The sequence below is a fragment of the Equus przewalskii genome, chromosome 28 (assembly GCF_037783145.1).
Source record: "Equus przewalskii isolate Varuska chromosome 28, EquPr2, whole genome shotgun sequence".
Taxonomy (NCBI): domain Eukaryota; kingdom Metazoa; phylum Chordata; class Mammalia; order Perissodactyla; family Equidae; genus Equus; species Equus przewalskii.
This window is the reverse complement of record NC_091858.1, coordinates 30,348,508-30,368,050: the sequence shown is the minus strand read 5'-3', so window position 1 is coordinate 30,368,050 and position 19,543 is coordinate 30,348,508. Positions and strand designations below refer to the sequence as shown.

The 19,543-nt window shown below is 38.8% G+C and overlaps 1 protein-coding gene across 1 annotated transcript in view; it reads left to right on the top strand.

The window, feature by feature from the left end:
* NEIL3 (nei like DNA glycosylase 3) overlaps positions 1 to 19,543 on the top strand; it is a 47,612-nt gene that overhangs the window by 16,027 nt on the left and 12,042 nt on the right. Inside the window, exons 3-6 of the mRNA XM_008506889.2 lie at positions 7,646 to 7,780; positions 8,088 to 8,301; positions 10,723 to 10,797; positions 12,416 to 12,582. Coding sequence (XP_008505111.2) covers positions 7,646 to 7,780; positions 8,088 to 8,301; positions 10,723 to 10,797; positions 12,416 to 12,582 — 591 coding nt within the window. The remainder of the gene's footprint in view (positions 1 to 7,645; positions 7,781 to 8,087; positions 8,302 to 10,722; positions 10,798 to 12,415; positions 12,583 to 19,543) is intronic.

Genomic DNA, 19,543 nt, shown 5'->3' with positions numbered 1-19,543 from the left:
CTTCTCTGAGTTCAGCCTAAGCTATTGCAAACTGTAAAGACTGGGTCTGCTTCCTTGAATCTCTTTAAAATATGGAACAGTTTCACCTTCTTAAAAGAAAAGGCCTGTTACTGGACCCTGTGCTTCTAACCCAAGGTGAATAATGGTCCCAAAGAAATAATATGCCTCTATGATTGTTATGTTTTGCATCTCATCTACTGCATGGTTAGAGCACTTTAGAGTTTCTGTAATGGCTTTTTCTTTGAGGTGTTCTCTCCATTGTCAGCAGCTGCTGTCCTTGGGCAGCATTGTCACTTCACGGTTGTTCTGAGTCTGAAATTGATAACATCAGCATATGCCTACCGGTTCATGGAGTAATGATCTACTGCAGGTCACGTTATTGTTGTAGTAGATTGATGTGATTGAAAACTCTTCGCTCTGAACAGAGTAGGACACAATGGAATCCACGTGAGAGAGTTGAGCACATTGATATGTTATTGACTCTCTGGTGTGAAGTGCAGATTTATTTCTGTAGGATGAGAGAGGTTTTTATCAAGTGTTCTCCACCAGACTGATAAGAGGGGAATCATTTCTCAGTGCAGGGCTGTCAGTAAATGTTCCATGAAGTTCTAAACAAGGACAATCGCTTCTTCAGACTCAGTGAACTAGTGCCATCCCTGGGGAGTACGTATCTCGGTGTAGGAATGGGGATATGTGCAGTGGCTCACTTCCTTTCAATTCCTACAGCCTTAAGGACGATTTTATATAACAATTCAAGGTCAGAGGCTGATCAGCTGTTTCAATATGAGCTGAGCAACCTAAGATCAGCTGTATCCCCTTTCACAGTTTAACATAAGTTAAAAAAAATGCACTTCCAACCTATGCTTCTTAGAAGAATGGGTGAGTTTGTCAAAGAAAGGGGATCCCTGTGTTAGGCTACAGGTCTGGGAGCATGAGGTTGAAATGTAGTCTTCATTTTAGACATCTGTTTTCTTCCCACCAGGCTGGTCTGCATTTTAGAGACCATATAGCAGGAAACATGCTTAACGATCACTACAATTTTCCCTTAATACACAGCTTTTCACAGCTAGAATTGCCCATGGAGTTTAGTGCATCTTATGGGGCAGGCCATGGATCTTCTGGGATTCACTTGTTATGAAAGTAGAATATAAGCATAGCCCCCTGTCAGAAACTCCACCATGTAAAAATCCATGAATCCAAAAATCAGAAAGATGCAAATTAGACAGCGACTATTTCTGTTACAAAAAGACGTATTGAAGTGCGCGAGTGCTTAGAATAATACCATAGAAGACTAACAATTATTTGATGCTATTTTAGGAGCACAGTTGTGGTATTATGTGTGATTAATACGTGTATTCTACTTCTGAACACTTTACAGAAGCTCATCATCTATAACAAAACCAAAATCATTTTTAATTTTTTTGTTGTGTCTGTAACAAATACTCATTTGAGCCAACTGAGAAATAATGAACAAACAAGACTAAATTTATGCGCTCACAATCCCCTACCAAATATCATCCGTATTGACTGGATGCATGTATTGCCAGGACTGTGTGTGCACACATCTGTAAGTGTCTTCACCCAGACACACCTACCCTACGAGAGGCCATTTTCAATCAAAAGGAACACAGCTGTTACTTCTTGGACTAACATTTAAAAGACATATTTTTTTTTAATGAATATCTCTTTCCAAAACACTTGGCTATATCCAATTTGTGATTTATATGACTCTGTTTGCAATTATCATACATACATACATTCTGATCTCTAAGAGACCAGAAACTATATCTGGGCTATTTCGGATGCTTTGCCATTTGAGAGAAGCTTTCTACATTATCGATTGTGTAATTTATTGGAGTTAAGTGATATGATCCTCTAAACAGATATGCAAGAGATAATGCGACAGTTCTTTTCAGTTTGCTAAAAATTCTTTATGGAAACTATTATATGCTACTTATAAAAGGATTTTACAGCTTAGACATGGTTTTTGTAATCTATCACATACGTTAGGAAAAGCTGGAGTCTGAGAAACATTCTAAACTAAATTATATACTTTAAGAGTAGCAAATACCTACTGCTTGTCTGTCAGACATGCCCCCTTGTCTTTTGGGGACAGCATTTCTTCTGGAAACTGGCCACCTGGCCACAGTAATCACAGGGTTGTTGAATTTAATATCATCTTATTTAACCTTCTCTCTCATACACAGTCCACTGGGTCAGTCTGAGTTCTTCAGTGGGACTTTCTCACCCAGAGCTGAGGAGGGTTGGGCCCCGTGTCATGGAGGGAGGCTGGAGATGTGAGGCCTTCGAACATGCAGGTGGCCATGTTACTTGGCTTGTCAGGAAAGACAGTGTGAGGTGTTGGAAAATAAATCCAACCTACCAAAAGCAGAGAGAGAATCCCAGAGATGTTTTAGTCCCTTATTCCGTCCGTTCCTGAGGTCCAGCCGCATTGCTGCTTTGATATTCAACCCTTCCTAAGATTCCACGAGCTACTCAAATTACTTTGCCTTGTTGAGGTGGGTCTCTGTCACTTGCAATTTAAGAATACTGGCCATTAAAGTAATAAACAGGCAGAAAATTAAACATTTTCAGTTTTCAAAATGATAACTTTTATTTTCCGTTTCAGTAGCCATAGTGCTTTCTTGTGTAACTGGAGAAAATATGGGAATGTACCTCATTCGTTTGCTTTTCCTCCTGCACCTGACAGCCAGCAGGACCTCTAGCTCTGCCACTTTCCCTTTCTTGTTTCTTTGCATAATACATGTCATTTTATTGCAATTTTTTCCTTATTTTATAAGTAATATTTGAGCCAATTGTAAAACATTAAGATAGTTCCAGAAAATCTAAAGGAACAAGTAAATGCCACCCATAATTACTGTTACCAGAAAAAAGCACTCGTAACAATGTTTTAAATATCATAAATAAAATATAAATTGTATGTATACCATATATTCATACATAGTTTGTATTACATGTGCATGAATTATAATGATATATAATTTTTGTATAAATGGGAATTTTAATTTATATTTGGTTTTTAACATAATATGCATATTGCATTGGTCAATGTCAAAATATACATTTACATGATTGTTTATAATGTGTGTAGAGTGTTCCACTATATGGATGTATCATCATTTTTTTAATCAACCACCTACCAATTAGCATCTTCCCCCATTTTTCACTCTAACAAATAACTCTGCAGTTAACATCCTTGAGCACATATCTTTTACTGTTTTGATGTTTTCTTAGGATAAATTCCTAGATGTGGATTTGCTGGATCTTGGTTGCTGGTGCTTTTTTATATCCATTTCAAAGGCATATAGAAAGTCTATTATGCATAGAAAGCAAAGGCATCTGCAACTGGTTGCACAATAGAGAATGACCTGTGCATGGCCTGCCTTGACTGTGATTATGTAGCATTTATCCAACCTCTATGCAAGGTTATAAAATATAACCCTAGAAACATGTTAACAGAAAACCCATGTGCAGCACTGTAATACCTGTGGAAGGTTGGGGACCTTATCACAGCAGACTCACCTGGCATGGTCTTCTCAATTAATCCTTTTAATTTTAATTTTTAAATTCATTTTAAATTACCTGCCTCATAGTTCTAACACCTGGGACATCTTAGGGTCTGGCTCTGTTGACTGCTTTATCTCTTGGCGTTGGGTATTTTTGTTTTATCTTTATCTTTATCTTATTTTTTCATGTGTCATAATTTTTTTTGAATCCCAGATATTATGTTTAGAAGAACAATAAAGACTGAGCTAAATAATATTTAAGCCCAGAAATAGTAATGCCCCTTCTATCAGGTTATTAGTGTGGCAGATTGAGTAAGTCTAGTTGGTAGTTGAGCTTGGTTTGGGTTTTGCTGTGTTGTGGCACCTTCATTGTACCAGTGACTTCAGAAACTCCAGCCGCTCTGCTACTTTACGCCTTGAGTGTGGCCTGCAGTAGCTGGGCTTGGTTTCTCTATATTTCTGCTCCACTCTCAGCTTTCAGCATACCTTGCGTATTTGTCTCATAAGGGAGTCTCTCCACACTCTTGCCCACCTCTCCCCACCCCGTGGTAGATTGCTCTACTGCTGTTGGCCTGTTACTCACTGAGAGGTTCATGACAGGGAAAATGGAGGTTCTTGTTTCTTCTCGACCAGGCTGTATCTTAGGCAGGCCCTTTGTGTGTGGACCTCAGGGCTGCATTTTTCTTAGAGCTACTGTCCTTCTCTTTGCCAAGTCAGTCAAACTCTTCCTTCGATGTGCGGGTGGTCTCAGGTCAGAGTTTCCTTCCTCTCTCCCAGTGGGAACGGATGCTCCTCATATCACTGCAGGATTCTGTGCCAAACCTAAGTCCCTGCCTCCCCCCCAGGGACAGGTGGTATTTGCTTCTGCTTATCCTCAAGAGCAGTTCCCTTGGCCTGGGCCTGGTGGCAAAGGGTTTCCTGCCCTCCCCAGTGGCACACTGCTGTGTGCAAGACTTAGTGTGCGGGCAGGAGGTTTCCTGTTGCTCCTTCAGGCAGAGATGGCTTTTTATTTGTGCCTCTCCCTCGGCTACAGCAGCTTAAGATTTTTTAAGACTTATGCTTCGTGTGAGAGAAGTGTTCGAGAAGCACGTGGTTTCATGCAGACGAGTGCCCTGCCACCACGTGTGGCTCTTGCAGGTCCCCTGCCATGACTCTCATGTTTCTCGTGTGCGCCTAACTGATGGACACCCGTGGAAAAGAGCTGACAAGACTCCTCTCCTCGTGTCTGGGGCTCCAGGAATTCTAAGCTGTCATACCGGCAACACGCAGTATTTAAAGTTTGTTGAAAATTATAGCTGTTTTCTCTTACCCATTTTTGCGGTAGCCGTCTCGTCCTCCCATGTTCTGCCACAGGTGGTACAATTGGCATGTCTGTCTTTCCATGGAAGGGCTTGTCACTCTTTGGAACTTAGCTCACCTGGTGTCCTGCAACCTCATGTCTCTGATGGGCTCAAGAAGATTTGTGATTTTGTAAATACTGTGATTTTTCCCCCCTCGTTAGGGTGGGAGTTATGTTCACTTTTAAGTTCTATATCCTAAGTAGGAGCAGAACTTCCTTTTAAAACCATATCTTTTTATAATCTCTTTCTTTGAATTCCTAGCATCAGTTTTACAGTCATTATATTCAGCTGTTTTCTACTCTTTATTATCCTTAGGACACTGTTGACCGCTTGACAGTTGTCATAAGCAATTGCCTCCTTAGCAATGTGTAATTGTCATTAACGTGAACCTGTGACAATATCAGTGTTTATGCTATTTAAGCTTGCTTAAGGATGTTCGGATTATTCTGATAGCCTAGAAGAATGTGGCTGTTTAAAATAGTATCAGATCTTATTTATCGATTTGTTTTAGGAAGTTCTGTCTAACGAGAGGAATTTTCTTAAGATGTTTGGACATAATTTTTATATTAGAACTTTGGTTACAAGTGACAGAAGCTCAACTCAAACAAGTTCAATAATTATTTATTATTATAAGAATATGGGGTGTCTTGTGATCCCTGAAGATAATGCAGTTGGGCTTCTGGGGCACCTGGAAGCAAAGACTAAAAGCTATGAGGACTCTGCACTTCTTAATGCTGCTCCTCACTGAAACTGCCATAGTCTTCCTCTCTTCAGAGAGGCCTCTCAGCTTCCCTGGTGCCTGTGTTGGGAAACGTTCCCATAGATGGTTCCCATAGTAACCTCCCAACACTAACAGGAAACTGACACTCTGTGTCCCAAATCTGTAAATTCATCAGGAGAACTCTGATGAATCCAGCTTGGATACTGATGGATCCTGCTTGACTCAGGTGTCCATTCCTCCATTAAGTGTGTCAAAGGCACAGGATCTAAGGAAGGGACATCGACCACTCCAGGTTGGGTCTGATGCCCACTACTGGCAGGCAGAGTCATATTTTGCAGAGTGAATGATCTCAGGTAACCAATTGGGTTGAGGGAGGAGGGAGCTTGAGAGGATCAAGAGATAGCAATAAGGGTCTAATAAAATTTTCCTGAGCTAGGTTGATTATAATGAGGAATCTTGAAAAGTAAATCTAACTCTTGAATGTCACTGTAATATGGGCCTGTGTCCTGGTCTATAAAAGATCAGCGTGGCAATTGTTATAACATACAAGGTTTTACTGTGCCTCAGAAATGTTCATGATACTGATATATTTTTCTTAGTTTAAGATAAAGGGTATACTTAATAAACACAAAATTGGTTGGTTTGTTGAGGCTCAGTTGTCATAACATTTTGCTATTTAGTAAAAATAAAATAAATGGAAATAAAATTAAAAAGTTATTTTTATGTACATTTTACCCTAAATTGAACAGATTTTTAAGACCAAAAAAAGTCATACTTATTTGATTCAAGGTTCTTATTGGGGCTACTCCTGCATTTGAATCAGGTCTTAACCTTTGAGATTTTTTATGTGGATGCAGTTTCATTATAGAAAGTGATTTAGAATCTGCTTTATGAGCCATGCAGCTGAAAAGATTTTAGATATGATGGCTTCTGGGCATGACAGTTGTGCACCTTTCACTGGGGTTGAACCTCCATAAGCTAAATTATGGAGTACTTACAGGCACACATTTTTCCTGTCAAGAAGTGTGGGGCATGTAAAATGCATTTATGATTGATATTAGGGCACACAGAGTTTAAAACCCACATTTTTAAAGTTAGACTGGTTAACCTTGTACAATACTGTAACATGGTGCTCTGGAATTAGAAGCACAGAGCAGTAACATTTGCTGCCAAAAAAGCCATATTTATTAACTCAACAAAGCTATAAGGAGAAGGATTTGAAAGGCAGAACACAGTATTTCATCTTGAGAATCATTTTTGATCTTCATCATCAGAGGTCTCACAAAACCACTTTTTTTCTTTTTTGTTTTACTGGACATACTAATCAATCCTATAAAAACTGAAAGGTTATGAATTTTTCATCACCGCATTGTGGCTTTCAAGTTAACTGTAAATATTTATAAATTTCCCTTCCCAATACATTTAGAGGTAGAAGAAAACAAAAAGAATTGAAGACAATAGCATTTTGACTTGTTCTCTTTTCTTTTGATATGTAAGGTTTTGCAAAAAAATTGTTTCATAGTGTATCCCAGAGCAGGGGAGAAGAAGAGTAAGTGCCTTAAACTGTAGATGTCATTTTGGAATAAGTAAACGTTTCCAATCCATCGTGGCTAGAAATAGGGAATTTGAACGTTAGGAGCTTTGTAGAGCTTATACAAACACACTATAGGCAATTTAAATTTAGCGTTATCTCATCCCAAGCCTTTGAATCTGAGAAAAAGCCGAGAGATGCTAGACTGTTCTGTAAATAAAAGATACTTCATCTGACAAGAAAAGAAGTGCGGCAGGATGTTTTCTTGGGCTTTTTGTTGGGGCCTTATTATTTCTCTAGGAATTTATTTTATTTGTGGGTTGAAAACTGATTCTTGCATCTTCTGGTTTTATAAGGAGACAAAGCCATAACAGAAAAACATATAATATTAGCTACCATTTTTTGCCCTTTAAAAGTGCCTATTCTGACTAATATTTGTTTGCATGTAATCCAGAAAGTGAAGGAATACAAATTTGATACGTGATATACTTTTTGCCACGCAAAAATGGGTTTGATTTTGTTTCAGGATTCATTTTGGAATGAAAGGCTCCATCATAATTAATCCACCTGAGGATAAAAAGAAAGATGGAGTTTCTCCTGTTTTTGAAGTGCAGCTCACCAAAGATCTGATTTGTTTCTTTGACTCATCAGTGGAACTCAGGTAAAAGATAAAAATAAAAGTACTTTAGGTGCAAAACTGTGGAGTTGGAGCTAAAATTTGGTTTGGGATGTCACATGTGGAAGTAAATAATAAGTAAAATTTTTAAAAGTGGTTTATAATTGATAAAACCTCATTTTAAAGGAGGCTTCAAATAATATAGTTTGTTAGGTTGTTCATTGTTCGGCTTTATAACTCTTATACTCTGATTAACCTAAAGTGTTTATATTTAGCAAAGCTCATGTTAAATGACACTTGGTGAAATTGTAACTAGATTCACGATTAATGTGTTTTGTATTCCTTTCTATAGAAACTCAACGGAAAGCCAACAGAGAATAAGAATCATGGGAGAATTAGATATATGTTCACCTAAATTTAGTTTCTCAAGAGCAGAAAGTGAAGTTAAAAAGCAGAAAGGACGGATGCTCTGTGATGTGTTAATGGACCAGAAAGTGTTGCCGGGGGTAGGGAACATCATCAAAAATGAAGCTCTCTTTGACAGTGGTCTCCACCCAGCTGTTAAAGTAGGTCATAGATATTTTCAAAATGATTTCTGTATTTTTAAATACTGTTATGGGACCAACATGGAGTACTTAAGTCTGCATTACAGTAACACAGTCTCCCCAAACAAACTTCAGGGGTCTTTGCTCACGTCAACTTCGCAACGAGGCCAACCCTGACCGCTTAAAATTGCGTGTGTGTCCCCTCCCCCCACTTCACACTCCCAGTTTTCCACAACTTCCTTTGCTTTTTATTTTCTCCATACCACCGATCACTTTCAAATATACCTAATATTTACTTTTCAAGTCTGTCTCCTCCTGCTAGATTGTGACCTCTTATGAGGATGGTGTCTGTTTTGGTCGTTGCTGTAGGCAAGCGTCTAGAATACAGTGTCTGGCACATGGTAGGCATCAAAGAAATATTTGTTGAATGTATGAATGAATGAAGTTCACAACTCTCTTTTTGTAGCTGGCATATTAAATTCACACTCTACACACACTCATATATTCCTATTTATAGCTCTTTGTGACGTTAGAAAAGGCTATTTCAGTAGAATGATAAGCATAGAAGTCAGGGAGTGGGGACTAAGGAAGAAGTGATCAGTGAGGAAATGGAAACAAAGTTTAGAGTGCTTGTTAAAAGAGCTTAGATGGGGCAAAGGGAAAATATTTGGCGGCTAGAGGGAGATATCAGGACAAGGACTCAGTTTTGTTGTTGTTTTCTTGTTCTTCTACTGGAGAGACACAAACTCATTTATATATTGAGAAAAAAAAAAACTCGTGCTGAGGGAGAAGTTAAAATTGTAGAAAAGAGAATGGTGATTAATAGGACAAAGTTGTGAGAAGGTCAAACCCAGGTAGAAGGATACATATATTTTAGTTTCCAGGGAAGAAATCTACATTAGGGCTTTTATCTAGACCCAGATATTCTGTTAACTACATTGTTTTTTCCATGAATCCAAAGATACTTTTTTATTTTGTGTAGTTATTTCCTAGCTACTTTTCGTAAAATCCAAATCAGTGGGAAAGAAGTTTTAAAAGAAAACAGTTAGTAGCAGTTCTAGATTAGGTTGGGCTTTTTGACTCTTGGAACAAGTTAGTCAAATTTCTGTAATATGGGAATATTGAAACAGAATTTTAACGAGAATGAGCTTTTTAAAATCACCTAAACCTCCATGGAACAGGTTTTTTAAAGAAAACTTGACAGAACTCAGAGAATTGTTACCCAGAGTATTGTTACCATTATCTGTGATAAACTGAGAATTTACTTTGTATCTGTACATCCAGCCAGCCACTCATCTAGTAAAAGATCGTTTGCCCATAGTATCTTGGGTTTAAATAAAGACATTTCTGAAGCTTAGCTATGAACCCCCTAAAAGCACATGTACAGTTATTGAAAAAGTACAGTTTAACATTTCAAGGTGTGACTTGATATAAGATGTGGTAAGAAATAAATGAGTTTTAGAAGTACACATGTTTTAAACTTTAAATAATTGAAAAAATATATAATACTTTTATAAAGATTATGTTGATTAAGTGATTTTAGATTTTACGGTCACTGATAAATTAGTTTCTATTGTATATAGATATATACATGCAACAAAACTTAATTCATCAGACAGAATTTCTTCTGGAATTACTATGGAAACCACATGCACCAAATGATAATTAATTCTGTAAGGGTAGAATTACGAGATTTATGCCAGGCTGTGTCACAGAAAAATTCTTTCAGTAAGGTCTGTTTCTTTCTTCTTCCATGTCTTAACAAGTACTTTGATATTAATACATGTATATAAATTCACATCTTTTTAAAGTGTGATAGTGACCTTGATAGTCATCTACTTCTCTGCCCTCTTTTTCCTCCCTTCCTTCTTTCTGTTTTTTTTTTTTCTTTCTTTCCTTTTCTTTTTTTGCAAATCCAGCAAGACTTTTCTAGGTGGCTGATAAACAAAGCTGGGACTTTGAAGATGTCTGATAAAGAATAGATATTCAATAAATACTTGAACTTAGAATTAAAATTTATAAATAAGAATGGTATTTTTTATGTGTAGTACTATCTCTTAAAAATAAAACCACTGTTGGGGTGGACCCGGTGGCTTAGCAGTTAAAGTTGCATGCTGCACTTCAGTGGCCTGGGATTCACTGGTTCAGATCCCAGGCGCGGACCTACACACCGCTTATCGAGCCATGCTGTGGCAGGCGTCCCACATAGGAAGTAGAGGAAGATGGGCACAGATGTTAGCTTAGGACCAATCTTCCTCAAAAAAATAAAATAAAATAAAACCACCGTTTAATGACACTGAATAGGTGTATGAGAAATTGAGTTCTAGAAGATTGGCATTATTTAAATCTATTTACAGTTTTCTTATAACTGGCAAGTGGTATTATTTTTCTACAGTAATGAACAAATTATCAGACTGTCCTCAGTTGTTTTTCTATTTTAAGGTTTGCCAGTTAACAGATGAACAGACCCATCACCTTGTGAAAATGATACGTGATTTCAGCATTCTTTTTTACAAGGTAAGAGCAAAAATTTTTCAGCTATGTAAAATTGTCACTTGTTTCCCTTTCCATTGCACCAGAAATATTAAGGCTGTATATGGCCATCTAGTGGTGAGAGTGTAGAGGTACAATGAGAGAGCGACATGTCATGGGCATAATGAACATCTTGAAGTTGTAGGTCGTAGATCAAACCAAACTTGTCTGACTATAATTACATTAAATTATCTTTATACTAAGTTGGGGAACAACTATGTTAACGTTTTGCTTAAACTATTGTCCTATTTTTGGACATATAAAGGTAAAATATGGAAAGCCTGGAGAGAGACTCAATACTTTGGGATAGACTGGATTCAATCAGATTTTGCCACTTACTATCCTCGTGGTTTAGATTATTTAGAAAACTTAATTTACTTTCTTCAGCTGTAAAATGGGATAATGATATTTCTCTATCTACCACAAAGACTGTTTTGAGAATGAAATAAGTACTTGCTAAACTGTAAGTTTCGAAAGTTGTATATATGCATATACATATATATGCATAAATAGAGTTCAGTAAGCACATTTTATCTTTTAAACAAGGCATCATAAATATGTCTGTTTTTTTCTCTGCAGTCCATTTTCTTTATTTAAAATGTTTATTTTTACTATGTTCATAAAGGCAGATATTGTAGAATTCTTCATTAATGGGTGCAAAGTGTTAATGGACCTCTTGCTTTATATATGCCCAGAGTATCTGTGGCATTTCAATATTACATATGCTCACTATTCTTCCAGGGAAAGATGGTTATAAACAGCTACCCATTTTCTGCCCAGATTAAGTTGGGTATTTCAATACTTTACTTAAATTAATATAAATTGTTTGTGTGATTTTCAACTTATATATGGTGAGCCATATTTCTGGGCTTTTAAATTTTCACACTGCTGATATAAACCCAAGATATTCTCTTTCTTTAAATGTATGTGAGCTTTAAATGTATGTGCTTTAAATGTATATGAGTAGAATAAAACTGTGACAGAGAATATCAAAATGTCTTTTGAAATAGAACTTTTATAGCAAAAATGGAACATGTTCTCTCTTAGGATGGCATTTGAATTTTTATTTTCTTTTTTAGTGAATCTCTAAGATTAAAAAGAAAAAACTGTCCTTTGTCAGGTCAACAAAGAAAATGATCTTGTTAAATTTTTCCCCCAGAAATAAATTTCTTGGCTGTTGAAACAAAGCAGGCAGCTTCAGTGTTCTAAAAATAATCAAATTTAAAGCTAATCTAGTCTTTTTCTTATAAGCACATAATTATGTTAATTTAAAAAAACTTAAAAGCATGAAAGACATTTTAAATTATAGAACTTTTATATCCCATTTAGATAAGAGGGTAAAGCTATGCAAAGAACAATTTTAAATACTAATAAGTTAATAAATAATGAGAATTATTTCACACAAATCTTACTTGACAAATATTGCTGAATCTTGTCAATACCCTTTTCTCAGATGAAAGAAAAGATTATATGGACATATGTACAAACATAAATTTTTAGCAAATTATTTTCAGAAATGACTTTTAAGAATTTGTCTGGCTCCTTAGCAACACTGTTTTATAGATAACATTATAACGCTCTTTGTTTGTTTCTTTGTTTTTAGTGCCGTAAAGCAGGATGTGCCATCTCTAGACACTATAAGGTTTACAAGCGTCCTAATTGTGGTCAGTGCTGCTGCAAAATAACAGTGTGTCGCTTAGGGGAGAATCACAGAATGACATATTTCTGTCCTCACTGTCAAAAAGAAAATCCTCAACATGTTGACATATGGTGAGATATCTAATTCAAAGGTATACTATTTGCCCTAATTCTCTAACTAAAAGCCTATTAATAAGAGGACATAACTGAATAATTATCAGGCTATTAAAGGGAGGACATAACTCAAAAGTATTTGAACCCTTGGAAGGAAATAGTAAATAACATCATCAAAGAACCAGAATGAGCCAAAGATGATTTATGACTCAGTTCTGAATTCAGGAGAAAATCTGTAGCTCAGGTGTGAATATCCAGCCTTTGGCTTTAATCTTGTTTGTCAAGTGATTACCAGGAGGTGTAGGTATGTCAATAATTAGAAAAATGCAACTATCTTCATAAGTTTTTCCTTCATCTAGAAATAATATTATAAAACACGAGCAAGGTCTCTTTATAGAATTTATGTCTTGTTAGTAAAACAACTGACTGCCTTAAACGCATATGTGGTGATTCTGCTAGTGACTGAATATGTCTGTTCCAATTGTGCATTCCAGAATTGGGGACACAACCACAGCATGGGTTCAGGGACCCACTGGACCCACTGTGAAATCAACTTGAGCTAAACCTCCGTGGATCATGTGACCTCCCTAAGCCCCTACTCTGGGGGAGCACAGGGATGTTTTGGGTCTGCTGGGATTAGTGTCAGTTCGGAACCAGTGACCAATAGTCCCCGAAAGGCTTAATTATTTCCTTTTCCCCAGTGTACACTTACCCTGGTAAAAGGCCACAGGTCCCTTTGGGGAAGGCTGGGAGAAATATTAACAATATAAAGGAGCTGTGTTAGAAGCCAAATAACCAGTACAGACAGAAGAAGCACATTGAATGCTACAAGATCAGCAATGTTAGAGGTTTATATGTACACAAAAGGATGGGAAGATCTCATAGAAAAAGTGTGATCTGAAGTTTACTTTAAAAAGATAGACTTTTGGTTAAGTAAATGATAAAACAGACCTTATTTAACCGGAAGGAAGGAGCATGGCCACAAACTTTGAGTCGTTGATAAACATGGCGTGCTGGAGGGATGATGGGAACACTGGGCAAGGCAAGCTGTTGAACAGTAAAAGCTAGTTTTACACATGGGATGGGATAAACTAGTAGGAATCGTTAGTTCTTCCAGGAATGGTTAATGTCCTGCCTAAATCAGTGGCTTAGGGACTTTTAGTTGCTTGTAGCATAGTTAGGATGGAAAATGAAGAGACTTAACAACACATGTGAAGAAGGTAGTGCAGTGGGATGGGTGAGAGATGGTTACCAGGCCTGTGGGCAGGACACTGGAAATGGAGAAGGACCTAGGTACTTTAATTAAAAATTCTAAACAGTCAACAAGAATTGTGGCAGGTTTCGTATGTAGGACAATGCAAAAAGTTTCAGACTCAAATAATAGAAATTTTCCCTTTATGGATCTGGGAAAGTTGGGATAGAGTGGAAAAGATAAGTAGAATTTTGATAGGTGAAGTAAAATGGGGTATCTGGAAGAGATGTCTTTTGGGCCACATTACATGGTGGGAGATAGTGGCTTGAGGTTTATCAGCACAGTGTTGTTTGTTGAAGTATTAAAACAAGATCAGGTTGTTGAGAAAGGAGCTTCAGGGAATATCCATTCCTACAGAGGAGGAGGAAGAGTAAACAAAGGAAACAAAATGAGGGGCCAGCCCGGTGGTGCAGCAGTTAAGTGTGCACGTTCCTGCTTCGGCAGCCTGGGGTTCGCTGGTTCGGATCCGGGGTGTGGACCTATGCACCGCTTATCAAGCCATGCTGTAGGAGGCGTCTCACATATAAAGTAGAGGAAGATGGGCACAGATGTTAGCTCAGGGCCAGTCTTCCTCAGCAAAAAGAGGAGGATTGGAAGCAGATGTTAGCTCAGGGCTAAACTTCCTCAAAAAAAAAAAAAAATATATGGTTGGAAGTGGAGGACAAGCAGGGAAGTACCTGGCTGTGTGGGATCTTGGGAGAAGGGAGGCGCCGTTTTGTCTGTGGAGCGGTCAGGACCGTGGGATGAAGATGATGTGCGGTGAGGATCCCTATTTATGTCTCCATAAATGGATCTGCAGCTGTCTCTTTTTCCCTCCCTGCCCCTGTGTTTCATTTCCTTCATCACTCATCTTGTTCTCAATACTTTTCTCTAACCCACTCCATATCCGCTTCTCTCAGCTTCTTCACCTCATCTTACTATTGTAGAGACCTGAAATACGTTTGGATAACTTATTATATTTATTCTACATATTTATGGTTTCCTTATTTTTAATATTATAGGTGTACATTTGTATGACCAAATGTGTATAATACAGTATCTGGCAGATAGAAGACATTCAATATATACTGTCTACTGAATAAATGATTAATAATGCTCTATATTTGTTTTCTATGAATTGATAGTTTTGGGGACTAAAAAAAAAATCCTTATTCTTCCAAATCATTCAAATAAATATGTTATTTATCATATAAATAAGATAATTGTCAATTCCAAAGGGTTTTTGGGAACTAAGGTTTTAGAAACTATGGCTCCCTGGAGGAGACTTGGGGGTCCCCCATGATTTAGGGGAGGCCATGGAGTCCCTCCTCCCCTCCAACCTTGTTCTGTTTTGTATTTGGCATTCAGCTTAAGACTTTGGCAAAACAACTATATGTCACAAAATAAATGTATGTATAATAAAACATTTGAAAACCAGTAAATTTGCCCTATTTTTATAGATTTCTGTGACTAAGTATATTCCATTCATTTTCTGCATGAGTATTTGAACACTTTTTGTGTTGACTAAATGTTCTCATTTTAATTTAAAGTCATTTCAAATTAAGTTATAATGAAAAGCCCATTAGCCATGACCTAAAGCCTCACGTTCCTTCAATCGCTAAAAGTGCACTTAACTTCTTCACGAAGTCCTGCCCCAATTTGCCTGTTTTTATTGATCACACCACACTTTGAATAACCATACCGTTTATTGTTGGCTCTTCATTATATACTAGCTAGCATAATTTATGTATGTGAGTATTGTTTCCTTGAGGGGAAACTTTTGTGTTATTCTTTCTTTTCCTTTACTAGAGTCTTTATTTTATGAAAATAATTTTAATTTTTAATGTATTTGTTATTTACTTTCTTTATTAGAGTGTACTGTATGTCAGGTACTGGGAATACCAAGGCAAAATAGAATACAGCCACTCACAGCACTCAAAGGTCTAATGTGGGGAGTAAATGAGTAAATAGATCATTAAACCCCATGATGGAAGTGCTGTAAATGGGTCCATTTGTGCTAATGGCAATGGAAGTGTATCTAAAGGAGGCAGCACTTAAATCTACGTGGGAAGAACAAGGAAATCTTTCTGAAGGGACATGACAGTTGAGCTTAGTGTGGAAGGAATAGGAATTCGTCAAAGACAAGAGGCAGGACAGGGATTTCCCGGGAGAGAAGATGGCAGCTGACTAAGTGCGTGGAGGAAGCGCCTCGTGCGTTTGGGAACTGCATGAAGGGGAGGGTGTTTGGTTCCCATGTGTGCAAAGACATATTCGGTTCTCTAAACACCGTGGAGTTTGGAAATGTGTTGAGACTTTGTTGCTAGTTAATGAGAATTTGGTGTTGTTTGCAAACTGATTCTTAGGGCTGGTCTGACCTGGTGGAGACTTTTGAGGGGGGTTGGATCAATTACAGGGCACTTGGGAGACCCGAGGGAAATCTGTGGTGGGTTAATCCTGATAGGATAGCCTTGTTTGGGGAACAGAGTTTGCTTACGTAGCTGTCCATGTTTGAAAGCGTCACTTAAAAGGGATTCTTTTGCCTACAATGAAAGAAACCCAACTCAACTCATCTTAAACTAAAATATAAATTTACGGGTCCTGTAGCCAAAATGAATATTGGGGTAACTCACAGAATTAATGGGAAAGCTATAAATACCCAAGTCTCAGGGGCTGAAAGCCATGAAGGCGACCTTGCCTGGGCTCTCAACGGATAGACCAACTGGAAAGAATAAAGGCAGGTGTAAGCTGCTTCCTGCCTAAGCCTCTCATTTCAAGCCTCACGGTAGTAAATTCTTTCTGGTGTCAATAGAAGACCACTTTCTGGAGGGCTTCTGGGAAGTGCCGGTGCCCCATGAATGAGGAAGGGATCAGAGCAGACGGGATAGCAGTTGATTCAGTTGAAATAGAAGTTGTACAGCAGCTGGGAAGTTCTTTTTATTCAAACCTTCCTTTAAATGCTACTTTATTTTACATAACTTTCATTTCATTTCATTAACATTTACAGTGGTGTGTTAAAAAAAATAATCTGTTTTGTTTAGACAAAGAAAAATCAGTCACTTCTCATTCTAGTAACTGGTCTCCATTGAGAAATGCAAAGATTCCTTAGAGACACTGCCATCCCCGACCTGTTTTGATACCTTTGGTTTCTGAGCCGAAAGCCGCTTCCCATTACCCACCTTGAGGTGATATGCAATTGTATTTGAATCTGGTGGTGTTTGCAATCACTGAGGGTGTGCATGGAGAGAAGCAAGGAAGGTCCAGGAGAGAGCCCGGAGATGACCTTAACTTTGGTGAACCAAAGAAGAAATGGAGCCCATGGAAGAGAGGTGGGAAGTGGGTGAGAGAGTGAAACTGAGGGAGTTAAACAGGGTGGGGCTTGAGGAAGGGCCACTGCATTTGACAACTGAGAAATCATGGTGATCTTCCAGAAGACAGTTTCAATCGATATGTAGGGGCAAAATTCATTCGTTAAACTGATATTTATAGAATATTCGTAGAATTCTTTATTCCAGGGGGAGATCTTTTTAAAGAAAACCTATGTGTACATGTATGTCCAAGGTATCGGACACTGATAAGCAGTGCTCTGAAGAAACATCAACCACAGTGGGGGGACAGAGAGCGACAGGGAAGTTCATCTTCAACAGGTGGGTCAGATAAAGTCCCTGAGGAGACTTTTGAAAAGATCAGATGACTTGGAAAGATTTGGGGATGGGGAGAAGACACGAAGCCTGGGAAGCATGACGCCTCTAATGTGTTCCAGGAAGAGAAAGAAGGCAAGAGGGACTGTGACCAGAGCAGAATGACCAGGGAGCAGAGAGAGCTGCTCAGCTGGGCAGGGACCAGAATGGGTGGAGCCTGGTTGGCCATGACAAGAAGTTTTGATTTTATCCAAGTGCGATGGGATGCCTTTGGAGGGTTATGAACAGGAGAGAAATCACTGACTTAGATATGAAAAGATCATTCTGGCTACTGTGGGGCTTATTGATGTTGAGTGTGCTGGGAAGCCGTCGGAAGGTTTGGAGCAGAGTAGTGACGTAAACTAACCTGAGTTTTCTGAGGATCATTGGGGCTGCAGTGCGGGCAAGTGACTGTAGTGTAACAGAATGAAGGAATGACATCTGGTACCCTCAACAGTAGTGCCAGTAGTGAGGATGGTGACATGAAAGAGAGTGAGGTGGTAAAAAAATGATTGACTTTAGGATATTTTTAGAAGCTAAGATAGGGCTAAGGGCTGAAACGTATACAATTTATGGGGCTTTCTTGGTGAAAGAGGATAAAAAATTATGAAGACAAAGTTTGGTCCCATTGTGAATATTTAGAATGAGAAATCACAACAAATTATAATTTTTAAATACACAGACATCAGAAAAAAATAAGATATTAGTTAACTACCTGACCCAACTATGTAATGGCTTTCTTCCATGTTTTGGCTGCATACTCCTTGCCTTGTCATATGGCCACCAACAATATTATTATATTATTACTGATAGGTTAGAAAATTGCCTTTTAGCTTCGGTTAGCTGTTGATAATGGCACATTTCTCACTTCCCCAAAGTATTTGGCTCAAGCACTGCTTCTTTGTAAGGAAGCCCTCAGAGAAGTGCTTCTTAAACCCCAGAGTGCACCAGAATCTCCTGGAGGGCTTGTTAAAACACACATCGCTGGGCCTCACTCCCAGAGTTGCTGATTGAAAGGTCTAAGGAGGGGCTGAGAATCTGCATGTCTAACAGGTTTCCACGTGGTGCTGATGCTGCTGGTCTGAGGACCTTACTCTGAGAACCGCAGCCCCTGGCCCTCCCTCCGCTGCTGGACCTCCCTCAGCCACCTCTGACTTTCCATCTCTACCACGCTGTTCATGGATTGGTGACAAAAGGGTGCACGTGTTGAAGGGCCTTACAGCCTGGGTCATAATAGCCCCTGAGCAAAGAATCGAGCAGCATCTTATTCAGATCCTTCTCCAGGAAGTTGAAGACAGTCCAGCTGCTCCTTAACCCCACCAGGGCACACTGTCCCTGGGCACTAAGTAGATGCAAGGGGATGCTGGTGGTGCATGAGCCTTGCCTAGAAAGAACCCCAGGACTGACTCTACCAACAGTGCTCTCAACCGCCAGCGTGCAGCAGGAGTTACTGCTTCTATTTTCCATCCTCCCCACCCCGGTCCCTAGCGGAGAACACACCAAACCATGGAAGCTTCATTAGTGTCTGGTAAATTTGCCTCCTCAGCAGAGCCTACAGGATTTGCTGATGGATTGGATGTGGGATGTGAGGGTAGGGAGTGTTAAGGACGCCTCATAGTTTTATGACCTGATCAGTGGAGTGCATGGTGGTGCCATTTACTGACATAAGACAAACTAGTAGAGTTGCCGATTCGGGGGAAGGGCGATAATATTATTTGTACTAGTTTCCTGTGGATGCCATAATAAATTACCTCGAACCTGATAGCTTAAAGTAACAGAAATTTATTCTCTTGCAGTTCTGGATGCCAGAAGCTCAGCATTGGTTTGAGTGGGCCACAGTTAAGGTGTGGGCGGGCAGCGCTCCCTCCAGCAGCTCTAAGGGAGAATCCATTCCTTACCTTTTCCAGTTTCTGGTGGCCACCAGTGTTCCTTCATTTGTGGCCCCATCATTCCAGTCTCTGCCTCTGTGGTCACATTGCCTTATCTTCTTCCTTGTTTATCAAGTCTCTCTCTGCCTTTCTCTTGTGAGGACACTTGTGTTTGGGTTAAGGGAACATCCAGAAAATCCAGG